Raw genomic sequence first — 22592 nt, 5'->3', positions numbered from 1 at the left:
CACATATGGAACTCATTGGGTTCAGTACCTTTACCAAGGTTAAGAACTATTGACGCAAACGCAGCGACAAGGGGGAATCTGAGAATTGTTGCGATGTCTCTGTTACCTTCTTCCTCTTCCTCTGAGTCGCAGTAGCTCTTATCTTCAATGAAACCGGAACTAGCCGAGCTTCCCGTGCTGGCCACGCTCTCTAAGCGGCGTTTCATTAACTCGCTCAGCTCGCACGCCGATCCCGACTGCTGTAACACCTTGCCATCCTGGCGCTAGACACAAAACGCACAGCGCGTTAAAAGCGATGAAACGTTGCAAGTCTTAGTGGCTATATGGGAGGCTCACCTTGTAAACCACAAAGTCGTCTCTTTTCCCTCTCAAGTAGTTGGATAAATTGCCGTATTTGCAGAATTCTACGATCATCATCAACGGACCTGTTTAGGAAAGACGGAAGAGGGTAAATGCTACCCTATTTAGAAGTGTGACCGCGTTTCAGTGAGTAGTGGGTTCACCTCCAGGTCTGGTGCAAGCGCCGAGTAGGTTGACCACGTTGAGGTGGTGTCCGATGTGAATGAGGATCTTCAGCTCCGACATCAGGGCTTTGCGCTCGTTGGATGTGGCGCCGCCTGTGAAAAAGGTTGTGTATATTACGATTCAGAGGTCAGTCATTGAATCAGTGTGGTTTTTGTCAACGGTGATGACAACGAAAATATTTCGTCAACGAACAATTTTTTCATGATAGTGACGTCACGATGATGCAGCGAAAACCTGTCGACTAAAAAATAACGACATGGATGCCACTTGTCGTCTGACGACACGAGAACGAAATGAACATTCGCAATAGTTTTTTTTAATAGTTTTTTAATAGTTTTTCTTATTGTATGTGTTAGGGCTGCAGCTGTCGAATATTTTAGGAATTGAGTAATCGACTGAAAATTCTATCCATTAATCGAGAAATCGGATAAAACATTTTTTTTCTAGGTAAAAAGCAATTATAAATATACATGAGAAAACAAGACATTTCACCTAATATTGAACCATTTTCAGACAAACAATGTCTTTATTTTCGATGTACTTTGTTGAAAAGAGCCAATGATTGCATCTCAGATGTAACTATAATAAAAAAAAGACTAATTCACTGCTTTCACTCCGAAAACTTCTAGATCTTACTAAAAAAATATATATATATATATATATATATATTTCTTACCTAAAAATGTCATTACGCTTGATAACACACATCACTTAAAAGTTAGGTGTTTTTCCCACATGTTTCAATTGAATTTCCATTTGTGTCAAGCTATTTTTAAGTTTGAGTTAAGTTTTAAATTAGTCTAAACTGTAAATCCTGACAGGATTTTGAGTTTTTGCAGTGTTCAAAATAAATGTATGATACCTGCGGTATTGGAGCACATTAGGGACCACTGCTACTTGGTGTTTTATGCAGCAATGACTGCTGAGCTAAAATTGACAGTTAGCTTTATTAAGTTTATTTTACACCCTCATCACTCTACTGTGCTATGTTTTCACAGATTAAATAAAGCCTGTATGTAAGACACGTTGGCCACGCATCGACAGTGGTCATAATTAATAGAAACCTAGCCCTCCGCAGGGCTAACGTTACATGAGCAAGTGACAGTAACGTTAATCTTACTTATTAGCACTGAGAAGTCTACCGCTTTAAGATGGCGGCTGTTTACTAACGCCGCTGACTCTGTCATTTCGCATCTAGTTCTACATACATGTGATATCTATGAGAGGCATCAGGCGCTACCTGCTACCACAGTAGCATCATGCGGGCGTAGTTTTTTAGCAACGTTTGTCGCGGCTGTCGGCTGCAGTAAGATTTATTGCTTCTTCCTCTACGCACGTGACGTCAGCGCGTTGTCCCGCATTAAAAGTAGTCTGGGCAAACCGTGATGCTTAGAGCTGGCAAAATTTAACGATTCCTCGAGGTGAATAAAATTACTCGGATCGGTTTTTAAACTCGAGTTACTCGAGTTGCTCGAGTGTTCGTTTCAGCTCTAGTATGTGTAGTTAGAACGCATTTAGATTTAGGAATGTTTGTTTGTGTCACTCATGTGACATGCTGCCCCCCTCGCCCCACACAGGCTTACGCGTATGCCCATTCCAGGCTCCTTTTGTGAAACGTGTCAGGTGCTGCTTGGTAAGTTTTGTTTTCTTGTTGCCTTTAAAGGTCTGTGCTGAGTGATCATAACACACTAAACTAACTTGTAGCGTTAGCATAGCGTTCGCGTTAGCATTAGCATTTCGCGGTGACTTGGTGTATTCTTAAACTCTTGGAAAACATTTTACATACAGTTCGTGGCGTCAAAGTAAGTTTAATTAATTGCAAATAATTTGTTTGCCGTTTTCCTGCTGATTGTGTCTTATCATCATGAAAATGGCGATGTCCTTGTAGACTCCACAGATATGTGCTCCTCTGTCATGTCAATTCGAAATAGTTGGAAACCTTTTATTTATTTATTTGTTATATAAGTTTGTAGACGAAAACATTTAGAGAATTGCCGACTTAAACTAGACAAAATTTGTCTGGATTTTCTTTGACTAAAACTAGACGAAGACGAACGAATTTTGAAATGACTAAAATATGACTAAGACTAATAAGTATTTTTGTCCAGAAGACAAAGGCTAAGACGAAAATTAAAATGGCTGCCAAAAGCACTGCATTGGATGCAAACATGAGCTAAGGGAAACAATCTTCAATCAATCCGACCTACTTGAAAGAACATTTGCGCTTGGTATTTCGATCAAAGTCTGTACAAAATGTATTCATCTTTGTTTTTTTATGTTTATAATGAAAACGGGAGAAAAAAACGTAAATATTCTATTTTTATTGTTTTTAATTTATATTTTATTTATTTTTATTGAGTCACATAAAAACAAAAAATGAAAAAAGGGAAAAAAAACAATATTCTCTTCTTGATTCATTTTTTTTTGTTTTTAATTAAAAACAAAAAATGGAAACAGTGAATATTCTCTTTATTTTTTTATGTTTATTTTTCCAAAACTATTTACATTTTTTAAAAAGGAGACAAAAATTAATATCTTCTCATTTCTGTAGAGCTAAACATGAAGTCAATGCACATGATTTACCTACTTATTTACTTAGGCTACACAAAATGACGTGGTGGGCCGGCTCTAGCCCCCGTGTCTCCAGTTTGACCCCAACGCGCCATAGACTTAATTTTCTAAACTGGGGAGAAGAAACCCTATTTCCCTAATCTGGCGCAGAGTGTTCCAGGTGTCGATAGTAGTGAATCCATCCAGACGTTATCGTTGACCGAAGAAGTTTGGAATTTAATATCGTGCCTTCATTACACGTAATGCGAAAAGGCGGATAAGCTTGATTTAGCAAGGATTTAGGGTTTGCGGACTTTTATGTTGGTTGGCCCTGCCAGATATTTATAAGCCACAAACTCTGCACTCGTGCACCAAAGCCAGTCAACGAGAAGGCCTGCTGCTTTCCATTAAAGTTGACCTACAGTACGACTAACAAGCCAGACCGCGCCTTTGACTTGCCAAGGTGATTGATTTCACAACAGCTGTTACGTTTTTCATAGAGACCTGTTTATTTGTTTTCTTATCCAAGCGGATATGTTATCTGCGTGGTTAGCAATACCAATATGTTGGATTTCAATTTTGACATCATTTTGTAGTTAGGTCTTTGATCTGAAATTTGAACAAGATGCATAAAACCTATAAAAACGTTTGCCAAGGACCCCTTCTTATGTTGTAACTCTCAAGACCTGGTGTCCAAACTACATTTGAACTCATTGCCTGCCATTGACGATGATAGACGTCCAATCCATTTGAACTGGGAGGGATGGCGGCGAATTAGCCAATGTTCATTCACTGCCACTTTAGCAGTTCAAATGGATGAAAGTCTATGAGTGATAAACCTGTGTAAATTCACTGCAAAAAGATGATTGGATGCCACATGACTGGACTTCTATCACTGTCAATGGCAGCCAATGATTTTGGAAAAAACACTTGGGGGAAAAAAAATCAATACTTTAAGTTTTTGTATTACTAACAGTCCACCAACTCTGTAAATATAAATAATAAATTATTAATTTTAAATGGATTTTTATGGTTTTTGCTTGCTTTGGTCTTGGTGAGTTCTGGTTTTGGGTGAGTCTATGGAAGTAAATTGGTCCCATAAGAACTAGTTTGAATATCCTGATATTGTCCCCGAATTGTCCCCAAGCCAACCTAGGCTGGGGCTAAGATCTGTATCTCCACATGGCAAAGACCAGAAGTAATTTCTTCCGAAATTGCAGTTTCTAGTTTGAATATGAATTTCAAGCACAAAATTTTGTTCAGCATCAAAAGTCAGTCAGAATGATTTAGTTGCAAAAAAAAAATTGTGGCAAATATTTCAGTAGTAAAAATTCAGTCACTAAATATTCAGTCGCAAAAATGTAGTCACAAACATTCCTTTGCCAAAGATTAAGTTGTGAAAAAATTCAGCCGCAAAAAATTTAACCACAAAAATGTAGTCACCAAAATTAATTCAACAAAAATTCAGTTGTGAAAAAAATTCAGTAGCAAGAAATTTAGCGGCAAAAATGCAGTCACCAAAATTCAATTGAAAAAATTAAGTTCCAAAAAATTAAGTCGCTTAAATTCAGTCGCAAAAAAATCTGGGTAACGACTGAATTTTTGCGACTCAAATTTTGCTAGTGAAATTTAATGCTGAAAATAATAAGCATTAAAACTGCCATTCCATCCCAGTTCAAATGGATTGAACATTTATCGCCGTCAATGGTAGTGAACAAGTAAAATAAGGTCGTTGACATGAATTCATGGCTGGCACGAATAGCGCACTTTGAAGTAACTGCTGTGTCTTTTGTGCTCGAAATCCATCTCGAGGATGGATTTGATCATCTGCTGCGCATAACAACCCACAATGTGAAGTTAATGCAAGCCAGTCGACGTCGGTGTTACCCCCAGGATGAACCTGAGGGGCCATCGGGGGTGGGGGCAGAGCGCTAGTTATGTGAACAAGAATTCCTACACGGGTAGATTCCCCCAGTGGTGGTGTCGTATTAAAACTAATGAATAAAACTGTCGGAACCTTTCAGCATTTTCACTGCAACCGTCTTGCAGGTGGAGAGTTTGTCGATCCCGAAGGCCGAGGCTTCCACCACTTTCCCGAAGGCGCCGTGGCCCAGAGTTTTGCCTGGCGAATGGAAGAGAGTTAGCCTGTATTTAAAACGGGCGCTCCCAGCTTCATGCTGTACATACCTAAGCGTAGACGATCGCGAGGAAACTCCCATTTGCTGCCGTCGTACTGGAGGAGGTCGTTCTGCTCGTCCGGCGGACACTCGTCGGGGTCAATGATGATAGATGGGCCCATTTTGTAGTGGGCTGGTTGCTGCTAAGAAGGACAGGATAACAAAAAGGGCCATGTTATCATACATACATGTTTAAGAAGAAGAATTTTTGGTAGTAACCGGGTTATTCAACTCCATGTAAACGTTTAAAAACCCGAATATGCATATATTCATTTTTTTTTTTTTTTTAAACCCGAAGAGAACATAGGTACAGTTTTGATCATAAGCAGAGTTTAAGGGGGGGGGCAGGCCCCTCTTGATGGCTGAAAAGTGTCATTGCATGTAATTGACTTTCCTGTATTTATAAAAGTTGTAAAGCAAAAAAACAAACAACAAAAATGAATGAAATGAACAAAAAAAGATTTTCAAGAGATCATGTGACTAGCACCTTAGACGGTCATTTGCTTTGCATATTATTTTCAAAACAAAACAAAAAAATAGAAGAGGGCAATTTTATTTTTCAAATGATTTTTTCTTTAAGTGAAAAAAAAAAAAAAAAAAAAAAAATATATATATATATATATATATATATATATATGGTTTTTTTTTTCTTCTTTTTGATTGAAGCAACTTTTTGGGGTATTGAATGATTTAGACACGAATGTCCTACACATATGGCCCAAACACGAAAAGGATTGCTAAAATCAAACTTTTTTAATGAAAAATTAAGTGTTCAAATGCAAATTTTCCTCAAATATTTTTTCGCGTTCAAAAAAAAATTTTTTTTAACGATTGAAATTTTTCCAAATTTCCATCTTTACGAAAAAGGAAATTGTTAACCGTGTCTTACCTTCCGCAGCTTGCGGATGAAGAGGATGAGCATGAGCCAGAGGAAGGTGGCGGCCGCTCCAGTGCACACCAGAATGATAACCTCCACGTTTGGTTTCCCTTCCTCTCCTGTAGACGAAAGAACTGTAAGCCGCCGAGAACTATATTGGGATATACCCATTTTAGTCGTTTATTATTATTATTACAATTGTTATTTATTATTACTCAGGCTTAAAGCCTGTCAAGTCTCAACTTATGTATTTCTTGTTGGGCGATAGGATGATATATATCATGAAAACGATTGAAAACTTCCAAATAATTTTCTTCTATTGTCATTATTGCAATTTTTTTAGGGGTATTAGCTTTGTATCTCAACTGTATAATTAGATAAGGATTTGGTACGTCAACCTTAAAAAAAAAAAAAAAAAAACCAAGAGTGCACTCTTGACATGACATGTCATAACTCACCACACGAGTCCCGGTGCATCAAAAAAACAAAGAGTTCATGAAAATTAACCCTAAATGATGGGGTGTGTGATAATTAGCCATAAACAAAAGCAATAAAACGGCTAATTATTCATATGTTTTTACTAAAGGCCTCCGCACGGCATGTTGGTAATTAAAGATCACCGCAATGGTATGTTTATTCAAGAGTCAAACAAAAAGCTTCCAACACATGACACTTGGATGATGCGCAAATAAACCTTGACATCAGTGACTGTAAACATATGAATGTTTTTTATCTTTTCATTCTTCCAAGAACAATCGCAAATGTCCCTGCGACCCCTTCAGCTGTCAAACTCTCTCGCCGTCATTAGCACTTCGCTCATGATAAGGTCACGTCCTCAGATTAAGGACCCTCAGGCAGTGCCTTGATCATAAACCGCAAGATTTTACTTTCTGGCACTGCTCGGAAGGAAAAAAGCACAAACAAGTATTTAATATTCGAAACGTCTTTTCAGTCCTTGGTATGATGCATTGTTGTTTTCATCAACAACGACGATAACAAAAATATTTTGTCAAAGAACAAATTTTAATGATGATGATGTGGGAATGATGAGCTAAAAACGTGGCTTGAGAGACTAGAACATAAAGAGATGTACAGTGCCTTGCAAAAGTATTCGGCCCCCTTGAATCTTGCAACCTTTCGACACATTTCAGGCTTCAAACATAAAGATATGAAATTTAATTTTTTTGTCAAGAATCAACAACAAGTGGGACACAATCGTGAAGTGGAACAACATTTATTGGATAATTCAAACTTTTTTAACAAATAAAAAACTGAAAAGTGGGGCGTGCAATATTATTCAGCCCCTTTACTTTCAGTGCAGCAAACTCACTCCAGAAGTTCAGTGAGGATCTCTGAATGATCCAATGTTGTCCTAAATGACCGATGATGATAAATAGAATCCACCTGTGTGTAATCAAGTCTCCGTATAAATGCACCTGCTCTGTGATAGTCTCAGGGTTCTGTTTAAAGTGCAGAGAGCATTATGAAAACCAAGGAACACACCAGGCAGGTCCGAGATACTGTTGTGGAGAAGTTTAAAGTCGGATTTGGATACAAAAAGATTTCCCAAACTTTAAACATCTCAAGGAGCACTGTGCAAGCCATCATATTGAAATGGAAGGAGCATCAGACCACTGCAAATCTACCAAGACCCGGCCGTCCTTCCAAACTTTCTTCTCAAACAAGGAGAAAACTGATCAGAGATGCAGCCAAGAGGCCCATGATCACTCTGGATGAACTGCAGAGATCTACAGCTGAGGTGGGAGAGTCTGTCCATAGGACAACAATCAGTCGTACACTGCACAAATCTGGCCTTTATGGAAGAGTGGCAAGAAGAAAGCCATTTCTCAAAGATATCCATAAAAAGTATCATTTAAAGTTTGCCACAAGCCACCTGGGAGACACACCAAACATGTGGAAGAAGGTGCTCTGGTCAGATGAAACCCAAATTGAACTTTTTGGCTACAATGCAAAACGATATGTTTGGCGTAAAAGCAACACAGCTCATCACCCTGAACACACCATCCCCACTGTCAAACATGGTGGTGGCAGCATCATGGTTTGGGCCTGCTTTTCTTCAGCAGGGACAGGGAAGATGGTTAAAATTGACGGGAAGATGGATGCAGCCAAATACAGGAACATTCTGGAAGAAAACCTGTTGGTATCTGCACAAGACCTGAGACTGGGGCGGAGATTTATCTTCCAACAGGACAATGATCCAAAACATAAAGCCAAATCTACAATGGAATGGTTCAAAAAAATAAACGTATCCAGGTGTGAGAATGGCCAAGTCAAAGTCCAGACCTGAATCCAATCGAGAAACTGTGGAAAGAGCTGAAGAATGCTGTTCACAAACACTCTCCATCCAACCTCACTGAGCTCGAGCTGTTTTGCAAGGAAGAATGGGCAAGGATGTCAGTCTCTCGATGTGCAAAACTGATAGAAACATACCCCAAGCGACTTGCAGCTGTAATTGGAGCAAAAGGTGGCGCTACAAAGTATTAACGCAAGGGGGCCGAATAATATTGCACGCCCCAATTTTCAGTTTTTTATTTGTTAAAAAAGTTTAAATTATCCAATAAATTTTGTTCCACTTCACGATTGTGTCCCACTTGTTGTTGATTCTTGACAAAAAATTAAAATTTTATATCTTTATGTTTGAAGCCTGAAATGTGGCGAAAGGTTGCAAGGTTCAAGGGGGCCGAATACTTTTGCAAGGCACTGTATGTCAGTTTTCCTATGATGAGAAGACGAGATGAAAATGCGACATAAGTTTCTGTCATATGTTCACAATTTGTGACATTTTCATATTGTAGGTGGAGTACGTCAGCTTGCATCATAGGAGTGTTTGGGTCGTGTCACTCATGTGAGATGTGGTGTGCCTCTCCCTCACTCTCCTCACCGGAGTTTATGATGAATTTCAACATAGCTTGCTTGTTTGGAAACACATGGTAAGATTTGTTTTCTTGAACTTGGCAAGAGAGAATATGCAATGTTGCTTTGGCCTTTAAAGGTCTGTGCTGATTGGTCATCACACACTAAATGTAACTCGACGCGTTAGCGTAGCATTCGCATTAGCATGAATTTTAGCTTGGCGAGCATCCTCTTAAACTGCTTTTCCTGGCGTGTGTGTCTTATCATCACGATGTTGAGGTTGTCCTTGTATACGCTACAATATGTACACGTCTGTCTATGTTAATTTGAAATTGTTGGAAACCTTTATTTAATTTTGGACAAAAACTTTTGAATTTTACAAACGAAAACATTTTCAGTCACTGTCGACTAAAACTACACGAAATTTGTATGAGGTTTCCTCGACTAAAACTAGACAAAGACGAACACATTTTGAAATGACTAAAATACGACAAACACTAATAACTGTTTTCCTCCAAAATGCTAAGACTAAGACAAAATTTAAAAGGGCTGCCAAAATCAACACTGGTTTGATGCGAGCTTACCGAGCACAGAAACTGAAGCGCTGGACGTTACGGCTCCTTCGCTGTTGGCGGCCATGCACTTGTAAAGACCCTCATCGTCCTTCTTTACCCGCTCAATGGTTAACACGCCGTCCATTTTCAGAGTGATTCCTGAAAACATGGAAAAAACAAACCATGCCAAATCATTGTCATCACGCGGCAGAGCATGCTAGGTAGAAGACGTGCCATAATGAAATCAATAGGTGCAAGTTAAATAATTATCTGCGTCATTAAAGATGTTGCTGAAAATGTCATTGCATGTACTTGTAATTGACTTTCCAGTATATGAATTTAAAATTAAGACTTTGCTGGTAAAATTTTGTCTATAAAAGTTGTAAAGCAAGAAAACAAACAACAAAAATGAATTAAATGAACAAAAATATTTTTGTAATGGGTCAAAATTAATGTTCGAACAGATCATTTGCTTTGCTTAGCCAAAACAATCTGATGGCAGAAGAAACAAGATGGATATTGTGACGACCCTGGCCGTTTTATTGTTTTTTTTTTTTTTGAGACTATTAGTCAGCTGATCTCGCCTCTGCCAGCTGGCTGCTTCCCCTCCCACTGTGACGAAAGCTGATCGACGCCGGACAGACCGACGACGTCGCCGCCGATGATTGGCCACGACAAAAAGGCGCCAAGATTCATAAATCACTCTGAGAGGTCCCATTTGACAGCATTCGTGCTGCGGTCCTCCTCGCCAGCTGTTTGCTCGCCATTCACTCTCGTGTGCTTTGATCGCTAGTTGATATGCTCCAGCTTTTTCCGTGAGATCTTTTGTGTTTATTCGTTATTGGATCGTTTTTGTTCCCCACTGTAAATAAGAGCACTGAAGCAGTAAGGGTAAGCTGCCATTTCTATTCAACCCGTTTTCTCCTGTATTGTTTAGAGTAGGAAGCTAGGGTAGTGTCTGTCTTTTTGTTCTTTCCTTTTTACGATCAGGGTTTAGTTAGCGGGTTAGGGTTTAAGTGTAGTTCCTTTTGTTTGTTGTTTTGGCCTGGGCTTACCCCAAAGCCGTGCTTCTTCTGTATTTTGTATATATTCATTGCAAGTTTGATTATTGTGAATAAACTGTGTCCACTTATAAACTTGTGTGGCTTGTTTTATGTTACGCCCTTCGCGAGCCGTCCTTGGGACGAAACAGATATACATAATTTTTTTTCAAACCTAAGCTTTCAAAAGCGACAACAACTGTTAGGTTTTGTGTTTTTTTCCTCCTAGAGTGACTTGTCGCTGTGACTGCCCATTGATTTCACCTGTTGTGTGACTGCTCCTAGTGTATCCTCCAACCTGCATCCTCCTGTGTCACCCACCTGTTCCTCGTTGACTCGTTACCTTGTGTCTATATAAGCTCCCCGTTTTTGTTGAGTCTTGTCGCAACATTGTGAATGTCTTCGTTCATGCCAGCAGTGATTCTTGTCCGTTCCTACGTCCCAACCCTTGTGTATCTCTGCCTTGTAAGTTTTTGACACCACTCTTTTGTCAGTACCCTGGGTTTTGCTTGCTACTGTGTTTTTTGGGATCACCTCAGTCTTGGTTTGTACTTTAATTAAAATTTAATTAAAACTTAATTAAATTACTTTTGCACCGCCTTTCTGCCTTGCTTCCCTTTCCCTGCACTTGGGTTCATATACCACCTGCCTGCCCACATTCCATGACAACAACTATTGAGTGAGAACCAAGGATTGAAGATGTGGGCCATGAAACGCCGGAGAGCACCCCCAAAATGGTGAGCTGAGTTTCAGTTTGTCCCACTAATGACGCTAACTGTACAAAACAGCCACCAACGGCCACCAATTAGAATTCCCCTGAAAAATGATGGGAAACAAAAAAAAAAACAATAAAATAAAACAACGCTCATTTTCAATATAATTATAAATATTCCTGGCTGGAATATTTAGCCAGAGGATACCATCTGCTGTTGTGCCTGCCACCATTTTCAAACTCACCACAGTGAGGAATCATTTCGCAAGGGTGTGAGTGACTGGAAAAACAGAAATCGGCGTCTACTTCTCAGGAAAACGCGCGTGCACGCCCCCACACTCCATAGCTGGAATGCCTGTATTTACTAGCATGGGCTAAGCTACTAGCCGAGCATATCTTGTAAGTTAATTTCATTGTTGACACCGTGTTTTGGGCCATCAACATGTTTTGCCCCCCCGTCACAAGAGTCAAACTCCATGTATGTGCATCACATAATAAAAGTCAACATTATAAAATTAAAAAAAAAAAAAAAAATGAGACTTCGACGTCGTAAACTCAAAATGTTGTAAGTCTGGTACGACGTAACCTGGGGACTACCAGTATTTGATTTATTGATATAAAAATCAAGTGAAAGGTGCCTTACCAGGTCCTTCCGCCAGAAGAACACCATTTTTGTACCAAGTGATGTTGGGGGACGGATCTCCGTGTGCCAGGCAGTTCAACATCAAAGTGCTGCTGGTGTTCACGACCAGATCAGTGAGATTTTGACTCAGCCATGGTTTAGTTCTCTCTAAAAATCACAAAAACACAACAGTTAAAGTGGTACTAAAAATTCATCAATTCAATACACGATACTAACACCTTTTCACAATCACTTACCGATCACATTCAAAGTAACGGGTTTGTCTCGGATCTTTGTCTGCATCGTAAAGGCTCGACATTTGTATCCTGCCGTGCTGTTTTTGCTCACGTTGCGCAAGCGCAGCGAGATGGTGATGGAGTAGCGGTCCAACTGGAGACTAGACACGCCAGAGGTGACCGTCCGATTCCGGGAATCCAACCACTGCAGGTCGGTGTAGAGATAACGGGACGTCCGACAGCTCAGAGTGACGTCGTCACGCTCAAAGGCCGACGAAGGTTGGATGGAAATGACTTCGGACTGATCTGGGGTGACGCAGAAGGGTGAAGTCAACATACAGTTATGCACAATTACTTTATACTAGAGCTGTCAAACGATTAAAATTTTTAATCGAGTTAATTACAACTTAAAAATTAATTAATCGTAATTAATCGCAATTAATCGCAATTCAAACCATCTATAAAATATGCCACATTTTTCTGTAAATTATATATATATTCTGTAAAATAAATTGTTGGAATGGAAAGATAAGACACAAGATGGATATATACATTCAACATACGGTACATAAGGACTGTAGTGGGCATTTCACTCTACTGTCATTTAAATCTGTCTATGCGGTCCTCACTCCGAAGCGTCTACTTTTTCCAAAGCTAGAAGCTAGACAGCTAGTGAACGACGCCTTAGTAATTAGACTTCTTCCTTTTTCATCTGATTTATTAATAAAATGGCCTCAAACCATTGTCCTCTTTAGACCGTTGTAAAACTACAAAATAAAAGTACACAAGCACTGCATTAGCAACAACGTTAGCTTAGCACGCTATACAGGTTCACTAAACATAAACATAAAGCGTCTCATACAAAAAATATAACATTTCGCTTACTAACATAATATGTACATTCTTTACAACAACCATACCTACGGACAAATCTTGTCCAAGGATCATATAAGCACAACATTATCAGCCCGAGACGTCGTGCAGCCATAATGAACTGGCAAGAAAACAATAAACCATGTCGCAAAGCGACCACAAGAGTTCGCTGTTGGACAGCACAAAAAGCCTTGCTGTAAAACTTACCAAAAGGCAGAATACTTTGTGAGTGGGACATGTGCGTTAATTGCGTCAAATATTTTAACGTGATTAATTTTAAAAATTAATTACCGCGCGTGAACGCGATAATTTTGACAGCCCTACTTTACATGTAAGTTTTCTATACCGTAGTATGAATTTCTAGAAATTTTTTCAGGCGCAAAAATTCACTGCAATTTTTTGAGAATGAAAAAAAAAACCATGCACCTGTGCTCGAGTCTGTCAGTGTTTATATTTAGTTATAATAGCTTTTTTATTGTGAATAATTGCTGCCAGACCTCTCGTTAAAAAAAAAAAAAATTAAAATCTAATAATCGAATCTAAAAATTTTACATTTGGATACTTAGACACTTTGAGTAATCGTCTTTAACATGAAGCTCATTATACTCGCTGTTGTCTTATAAAGGTACTGTATTAACATTGTAAGTCCGGCCGCTGTTGAAGACACTACGCAGGGACAGGAATGTCAAATGGGAAGCTATTTCCTGTTTCATCACCCCTAATTGGAAGCACGTTGGCGCACGGCGGCTGCGCTGATGGTGCCGCAGCAGCGGTCCAATTGCGGGGAAGCCCAGTGCGGCCCCCAGGGGGACCGGACTCTGCTTGTTTATTCACATCGCTGGGAAGCATTTTGTGTTCTGTAACACAAGACAGCTGTTCTGACAAATTTGTCCTCTGTTTTTATGCATTCCACCATTCCTCAACATCCCCACGTCTGGATGAGAGTCATATTCCGCTCAGAAATATGCTGCTAGTCTAATATTTCATTTCAGTGGCTGCCACAAAAGATTATTTTGTTAGTCGATTAATCAGAGATTATTTTGCGACGAGTTGACTAATAGGCTTATATATAAATCAGGTTATTTACTGTGATATTACTTGTTGATAACATTTTAGGTGGAACATTGAAACCAAAAACTATTAATTCTGAAATCTTGGACTGTGAATATTACGCAACTATGTAATGTGTCCGTTTTCCAAAGCAAAAGCAGATGTTTGAAAATATCTCATTTTGATTCATTGCATATATTGCCACCTGCTTTTATGGAGGACTACAGAAATCAGCAAATATTTATTGTTTATTTTCAATTTTTCAATTTTTAAAACTGAAATAAATACATTAATAAATATATACAATTTTAAAATAAAAAAAAAGATAAAATTTATAGTTAAAAAATATATATATTTTTTTAATTAATAAAGTTTAAAATTCAAAATATAAAAAGGGAATATTTACTAATTTTAGTTTATCCTCCCAAAAGTAAAAATATAAATTATTATTTTTAAAACGGATTAGTAATATAAAGTATAAATAATATGTTTATAAGCAAAATACATTTTTATGAAAAAAAAACAATTTTTGAAAATGTTTTTCTCTTTAAAAGTAAAAAAATTAAATAAAACTTTAACATAACATAACATAAAATAATAAAACATTTACATTTGTTCATATTTTTGTTCTAAACTTTATAAAATGAATACATTTTATAAGTGAAAAAAGAAAGAATATTTAGTTTTTTTAAATTTACCCCAAAAAGTAAAAATATGAATTAATAATGGAAAAAAATTACAAATTGATAAATTAAAGTATATTCAGTTTTCATAATCATTTATAATCTTTCTTATTAAACATTTTTAAAAATTGAGTATTTGTTTTTGTCTTTTTTATAGTAAAAAAAAAAAAATAATAATAATTTAAAAGAAAAATATAATATAAAATACAATTATTCTAATTTTTGATCCTTAAACTTTTTGAATAAATCAATTGAAAGAATAAATGAAATAATATTAAATTAAGATTTTAAAAATGCAAAAATAAAACCGAAACATTTACTGTTTTTTCTCTTTATTACCCCTAAAAAGTAAAATTAGGAATTTACATTTTAAGAAAATAAAAATTAATAATTAAGAGAAAATTTAGTTTTTCCAAATAAATATAGAATTGTTATTAAAAAAAAAAAACATTTGAAAGGAAAAAAAAAAGTTTGAATTGAACAAAAATAGGAGAATATTTACTATTAAGAGTATCAAAAAAAAATAAATACAGTAAATAAATAAAGCTTTCATTGAGGACCACAGAAATCAGAAAATATTTACTGTTAACTCTTTTGACGACCATGAGCGTCCAATCCTTTTGAATTGGCACTCTCCCTGTTTAAACAGGGCGTCTATCGCCGTCAACGGCAACTAACGAGCATCTCAAAGTTGATCAAACTTGTTTTAATTTTTTGTTGTTGTTGTTGTTGTTGTTTTGCAAGATGTCATTCAAATTAAAGTTGATCCATCAATCACACATTGGGGAACATTTGGAGATACTCAGATGCACATAAAATACAAATTGTCACAACAGATATTAAAAAAAAAAAAAAAAAAAAAAAATGGAACGACCTGCTTGTAGTGGAAAAAATGCTGTTATTCCCAGCTGATTTTTTCAGCGTGTGCCATTATGTCGTTCCATATGCATTCGCCGGCTCCCACCCCGAAGCTACTCTGCTACATGGTTTCAATTAATGCCCCCCTCTGTTGTCTTTATTGCACAACAGGCACTCAACATGCTTATTCTGCTTATTATAATCACTTCTACGGAATACTGTACAGGAAAATCATCTGGTATTCATCCATTCATTATTAGTAGAGTGCATGAGCAGAGCACTTACCGCTAACATAAAAAGGGAATGTCATGATGCTTTTGCCTTCCTCATTCTGGGCCAGGCAGAGGTAATTTCCTGACACGTTAGCTGCTCCGATCACCAGCGTGCTCAGAGTCTGTATGAATGGGGAAAATAGCTCAATTACAGTAAAACCACAAAAACAGGCATCATTGCGTTAATTATTTACAGCGTGTCGTTCATAAAATGAAAGGTTTTTACAGTTGTGCGTTCTTACAAACTGAATAATAAACATGTGGTTCAAATTAAAATATATTAACAAGTTGCATTATCAAGTACGAATAGTGTAACTTCAAAATACAGTGGGGCAATAAGTATTTAGTCAAACGCTAATTGTGCAAGTTCTCCCACATGAAAATATTAGAGAGGTCTGTAATGTCAACATGGGTAAACCTCAACCATGAGAGACAGAATGTGGAAAAAAAAACAGAAAATCACATTGTTTGATTTTTAAAGAATTTATTTGCAGATCATGGTGGAAATAGTATTTGGTCAATACCAAAAGTTAATCTATATACTTTGTTATGTACCCTTTGTTGGCAATAACTGAGGTCAAACGTTTTCTGTAACTCTTCACAAGCTTTTCACACACTGTTGCTGGTATTTTGGCCCATTCCTCCACGCAGATCTCCTCTAGAGCAGTGATGTTTTGGGGCTGTCGTTGGGCAACATGGACTTTCAACTCCCTCCACAGATTTTCTATGGGGTTGAGATCTGGAGATTGATTAGGTAGGCCACTCCAGGACCTTGAAATGCTTCTTACGAAGCTACTCCTTTGTTGCCCTGGCTGTGTGTTTGGGATCATTGTCATGCTGAAAGACCCAGCCACATCTCATCTTCATTGCCCTTGCTGATGGAAGGAGATTTTCACTCAAAATCTCTCGATACATGGCCCCATTCATTCTTTCCTTTACACAAATCAGTCGTCCTGGTCCCTTTGCAGAAAAGCAGCCCCAAAGCATGATGTTTCCGCCTCCATGCTTCACAGTGGGTATGGTGTTCTTCGGATGCAATTCAGTATTCTTTCTCCTCCAAACACGAGAACCTGTGTTTCTACCAAAAAGTTCTATTTTGGTTTCATCTGACCGTAACACATTCTCCCAGTCTTCTTCTGGATCATCGAAATGCTCTCTAGCGAACCACAGAAGGGTCTGGGCGTGTACTTTCTTCAGCAGGGGGACACGTTTGGCAGTGCAGGACTTGAGTCCCTGGCGGCGCAATGTGTTACTGATAGAAACCTTTGTTACTCTGGTCCCAGCTCTCTGTAGGTCATTCACTAGGTCCCCCCGTGTGGTTCTGGGATTTTTGCTCACCATTCTTGTTATCATTTTGACGCCACGGGGTTAGATCTTGCATGGAGCCCCAGATCGAGGGAGATTATCATTGGTCTTGTATGTCTTCCATTTTCTAATAAATGCTCCCACAGTTGATTTCTTTACACCAACCGTTTTACCTATTGCAGATTCAGTCTTCCCAGCCTGGTGCAGGTTTACAATTTTGTCTCTGGTGTCCTTTGACAGCTCTTTGGTTTTGGCCATAGTGGAGTTATACCGATAATGAGTTAAAACAGGTGCCATTAATACAGGTAACGAGTGGAGCCTCGTTAGACCTCATTAGAAGAAGTTAGACCTCTTCGACATCCAGAAATCTTGCTTGTTTGTAGGTGACCAAATACTTATTTTCCACTCTAATTTGGAAATAAATTCTTTAAAAATCATACAATGTGATTTTCTGTTTTCCCCCCCCCACATTCTGTCTCTCATGGTTGAGGTTTACCCATGTTGACAATTACAGGCCTCTCTAATCTTTTCAAATAGGAGAACTTGCACAATTGGTGGTTGACTAAATACTTATTTGCCCCACTGTAATATTACTCAAGTAAAAGTAGTCATCCCAAAAAATTACTCTAGTGGAAGTAAAAAAGTATTCTGTGAAAAGAATACTCAAGTAATGAATATTTGGTATATATTTTCCCAGCACAACATCATCTACATAAACTGTTATTATTGTACTGTACAACAACCTTTTTACATGACCATATTAGGCCCAAAAAATACACAAATATCATCAAATTCCATCAAGAAAAATCTACAGAAATGAAACATCCCCCATCCAAACAGCACGAGTGATCTCTAGTAAAAAGAACATGTTTCCTACCCTGAAATAAAAATTAGCATATCTCCAGTATTCTGTTGTCTATCAATGCCAAATAAAAACCGGGAGAAAAGTTGAAATGGTGTAAAGACGCCACGTGACTTTAATAGGGCTTCCAACTGCAAGCTTGTGTGTGGTCATGTGACTGTATTGTTACATCTGATTAGTATAACGGAGTCATGTGATTATTGTTGCGACGTCTCGTTGGTGGAACTGATAGAGCTACTTTGGGCATCTCTGGCAAAAATAAAGTCATATCTACTAAAGAGACAAAAATGTCACAACTCTAGTGTCGCCCAAAGTTGTGGAGTAATAGTAGCATTTCTTCCTATCAAATATACTAAGTAAAAGTAAAAAGTATGACGTGGTAAAACTATTCTTAGAAGTACATTTTTCTCATAAAGTTACTGAAGTAAATGTAACGGAGTAAATGTGACGTATAACTACCCACCTCTGCATATTGTGTGACTTTGTGCTCCTAGCAAATAGAGCAATTGTGTTGAACTTAAATTCCAAAGTTCACCCAAAGACAAATTGCAATTCAGAACCCGAACGTATGTGGGGTCTAATTCTCAATTTATGTGGCGTGACAGAACGGAATTCGCCAGCAAATCCCCAGCCTTTTAAACTCCCGCTTGTTATCACTGACCCTTAGTCGTCACCCGTCGTAAAGCATGCGCCTTGGCCGCAGGTACTTGTAAACAAGTGAGTCTTTCGTCATTCATGACCCATGTGTATCCATGAAAGTGGCATTTGCGGCTCTTTCAATTTTCAGCCATACCAACTATGCAAGTTGAAATGTCGAAATTAACTTATTGGCTGCTATTGACGGTGACGACAATGAGCATCCAATCCATTTTGATTGGGAGGGCTGAAGCTAGCTTTCTACTGCTGTGCTAGCTAGTACATGTAGACAGAATGGTCACACAGCAACAACAGGATAGAAAGCCTATGGATAGGTGGTATGGTAGCAGACTGCAAAATCTGTAGTTATTCTCATTCTGGATGTGAGATCATCTTCTGTTTGGAGATGAGAAAAGAAGACTCATTCGGATCTACTTTCATTATTAAACCCTTTCTGTCACTTTTTAAAAATGGATTTGTGTCAATTATACGGTCTGCTATCATTTTAGTCACTTGTTATAATATTTCACAGCACCTCTAAGAACAAGAAACCTGATCCAGTTGGACTCTTCATTACATGCTGAAGGCTTAAATAAAAACTTTTTTTCCATTGAACAGGATTTTTATTTCCATCCATCAATCATCTATTTTCAAAACATATTAGCAAATTGGAACATAAGTATAATGTTAAGTTAGTAAAAAAATATTCTAAATAAAATTAAAATAAATTCAGTCCTTTAAGTGAGCCTAAACCCACAGCCACAGCTCAATTTTATTACCATCAGAACAAAAATACTGTAAGTGAATTATTTTCCATAAAAAGCACGTGTATCTCATATCATGTTTGGTAAATGGTGTTATATCTGTATAGCGCCTTTCCACCTTTCAAGGCCCTCAAAGCACTTTACACTACATTGCCATCCACCTACTGGTGACGCAGCACCAGGAGCAACATGGGGTTCAGTATCTTGATCAAGGATACTTAGACCAGTTCATAGGGCGGAGAATGAAACCAACAATTTTTGGGTTGGGGGACAACTACTCTACAACTGAACCACGCCACTTTCTCAACACAGATAGTTGCCAGAGGGACTGCGACACTAAACATGCTGGAATTAACTTTTGGAGCTGGCGGGAAACGTTTATTACAGTGTTTACTAACCTTTAATTTTGCATAAATGCAAAATATATATGCAAAATATTGCCTCCTCGTCAGCCACCCTCCGCAAACATGTTTTACTTGTTGGTTGGCCCTCCTCGAAGCCGCGGCCGTCTGTAACTTTTCTCTAGCCAAAGTATTCCCATACCAGCGATTTAGTTTTCTTCGATGGGGGAAAAACTTCAGGAGTTTCACCTCCTCCAGCCATCGTGTAGCACAGCTGACTCACTGACACTGAGCAACAACTGGTGGGGGAGGGTTGACATATAAAATTGCTAATACCTTAGGGACAGTATGAAGAAAAATTTTTGAAACCTTTGAATTCTTACCCATGTATACCTTGAAACCGGTAAGCGGCACATGTCTACGTCAAGTGGCCTCTCAGGTTGTTGGTCTTGCCAACACTAAATTTCAAGTTCTACTTCTCCATCATTCAAGAACCAATCGTCTTGAAGGATAGTAGCTATGGAGCATGGGCAAGTAAGTACCCATCGATCCATAAAGACGTTTTTTTGTGTGTGTGTGTGTGTATCAGGGCTGATTAATTAATTGCAGAATGAATAGCCAGTATAGGACAGCCTCAATTAGAATCATGAAGCTCTTTTCACCCTTCTGTCGTGAATTTAAATGGAATTAAATTTTAATCAAATGGGCGTGAGCATTGATCTAGAGAGTCATTGCGATGGACCGGTGTTGGTAATGGATTGAATTTGTGTTGGATAAGACTTTATAAAAAAACAAACAGTTTACATACAGAAAAACTCTGAAACTAATTCAATATCATTTGAAAGATTTTGTTTAGTTGAAAACATTTTTTCTGTGTAAAACGTTTAAAACTGTACAGCATAGAGACAAGCGGTTCACTTGTCTTCCTCATAAATTTGAGGCTGAGGCTTCAAATGTCTTCCTGCATGATTTTTGTATCAGGGCAGATATATTAATTGCGCACTTATTGTGCCTGTATATCCGAGTTAGCCAGTAGAGGACATGCAAGCACACCTTTCAGTCTATTAGTGTGCTAGCGCACACTCTTGCTTGTTTTTCTAAGGAAAGACCCACAAATTACAGCTCATTTTGCTCTGTTTATTATCATGTTTTAGTGCCAATGACGGCTCTGGACGTCCTAACACATACCTTATTTTTCCTTTGAAACAATTCAGGCTTGCTGGTAATGCTCTCGATCCAATTTCTGTCCTTTCCCTTTTGTGTAATGTGGACCACCGTTGGCTCTGAGTAAAGAACGCATCTGTGAAAGAGGCCAAAAAATGGTCATGAATGAATGAGGAAAAAAAATGTACATTTGTTCAACCTTCAACAATATATTTATATTAGAAACTTTTCCAGATGGGAGGAATAGTAATTGAACGATTATGCGATTGTATTTCAAATTAACTCAGACGTTGCCACTGACGGTGGAACGGGAAATGAACCAGAGTTGCTTTACAAATTGGCTGTTTATTACATCTACATTATAATAACGTTGGCATATTACCACTTACAACAAATGAAAGAATAAAAAAAATCCGACTAACAGCCTTGTATACAGTACATAAATTAAATTTTTGACTGCCTTTGGCGGTGATAGATGTATAATGCATTTGAACTTGGCGGCGCTGGCAGCAATTTTTCTCTTCCTGTCCTCAGTGATGCATTCAAAACAATTGGAAATCAAGTGTTCAATAAAACCCACACAAAACACAGACATCCCTATTTTTTACATTATATTTTATTTTAACCCGTCCACTTTTTCGACACGCCACACAGCCCACACACTTTGACACCTTTCCAACGTCCAAACGTTCCAGAATTTTAGACGACAGAGGCTCTTTCGAGTTCACTCCTAAGGGTCACGGTTTCTCTCAAAATGTTGTTTTTTGATTTAAAAAAACAACAACATTGATTTCCAGTGGCAAAAACATAACATTTCAAATTTCATGCTGTTACTTGTTCTAAAGTTTTTGTCCAATTCTCATAATTCACACATTAAATACATTTACAAAATCAAGGGGCACAAAAGTTATCAGCCAATTATTGGCACAAATGCACAGTGCCGCACATATTTGAGAAAAAAGTCCCCTACATTTGCAATGGCCCAAATCATTTCCAATGGCACATTCAATTCCCACCAAAACGTTTCGATTCAAGCCTATTGATTTTCACCTAGGACCTGCAAAAATCTCAATTAGTTGTCATGATTCCCTGGGGGACACTTATGTTAGCCAGTGCCCGACTTCTCTCAAGCACCAGTAGATATCTTGACATGTGTGCAAATATGTAAAACAAAAATGGAGACAAGGCAGGGCTGGAAAACAATCGAACCGCTTAGATGAGAGGCCGAGGAGGAAATGTCAGCCGCGACAGGAAGGGCCTGGCTGTGCGTCACCTCCAACAGGAAAGGCCAACGTCGTCTGTTCAGAGGAGATAAGGCCCACGCTAAGGCCTTGGTGGTCCCCAGGGGGCAGCTGATAACTTCTTAACCTGCCCGTAAAGACCTCCCCGACCTGCAACATCAGAGGTGACCACATTCCCACTTGGGGGCCATTTGTGTGCTCTGAAAATGTTTTTGAATCGTCTGCCATGATTGTTTCTAATTGGTGCATATCTCACCAAGGTTATCATAGTTTGCCAAGAGAACACTTCAACATTAAAATGTTGACCAAAATAAATGTTCTCTTGCATTTTTCTAACCTGTTCACTGCTAATGGCTTCAATAGACTTCCAGTCCAT

The 22592-nt window shown here is 38.2% G+C and overlaps 1 protein-coding gene across 2 annotated transcripts in view; it reads right to left on the bottom strand.

Moving 5' to 3' along the window:
• The window catches only part of kdrl (kinase insert domain receptor like), a 106675-nt gene that overhangs the window by 37265 nt on the left and 46818 nt on the right, over nucleotides 1-22592 (bottom strand). The window contains exons 11-21 of one of the 2 annotated variants that reach the window (XM_057850340.1): nucleotides 21000-21111; nucleotides 15917-16025; nucleotides 12189-12473; nucleotides 11953-12099; nucleotides 9588-9716; nucleotides 6142-6248; nucleotides 5263-5395; nucleotides 5093-5197; nucleotides 504-617; nucleotides 337-425; nucleotides 107-263 (exon numbers count right to left, since the gene is read on the bottom strand). In XM_057850340.1, coding sequence (XP_057706323.1) covers nucleotides 107-263; nucleotides 337-425; nucleotides 504-617; nucleotides 5093-5197; nucleotides 5263-5395; nucleotides 6142-6248; nucleotides 9588-9716; nucleotides 11953-12099; nucleotides 12189-12473; nucleotides 15917-16025; nucleotides 21000-21111 — 1487 coding nt within the window. The remainder of the gene's footprint in view (nucleotides 1-106; nucleotides 264-336; nucleotides 426-503; nucleotides 618-5092; nucleotides 5198-5262; nucleotides 5396-6141; nucleotides 6249-9587; nucleotides 9717-11952; nucleotides 12100-12188; nucleotides 12474-15916; nucleotides 16026-20999; nucleotides 21112-22592) is intronic. The other variant, XM_057850341.1, reaches the window with a different exon arrangement.

Source organism: Corythoichthys intestinalis, chromosome 11, assembly GCF_030265065.1.
Source record: "Corythoichthys intestinalis isolate RoL2023-P3 chromosome 11, ASM3026506v1, whole genome shotgun sequence".
Taxonomy (NCBI): Eukaryota; Metazoa; Chordata; class Actinopteri; order Syngnathiformes; family Syngnathidae; genus Corythoichthys; species Corythoichthys intestinalis.
Note: the sequence above shows the minus strand (reverse complement) of the source record. Positions and strands in the feature narration are given on the sequence as shown.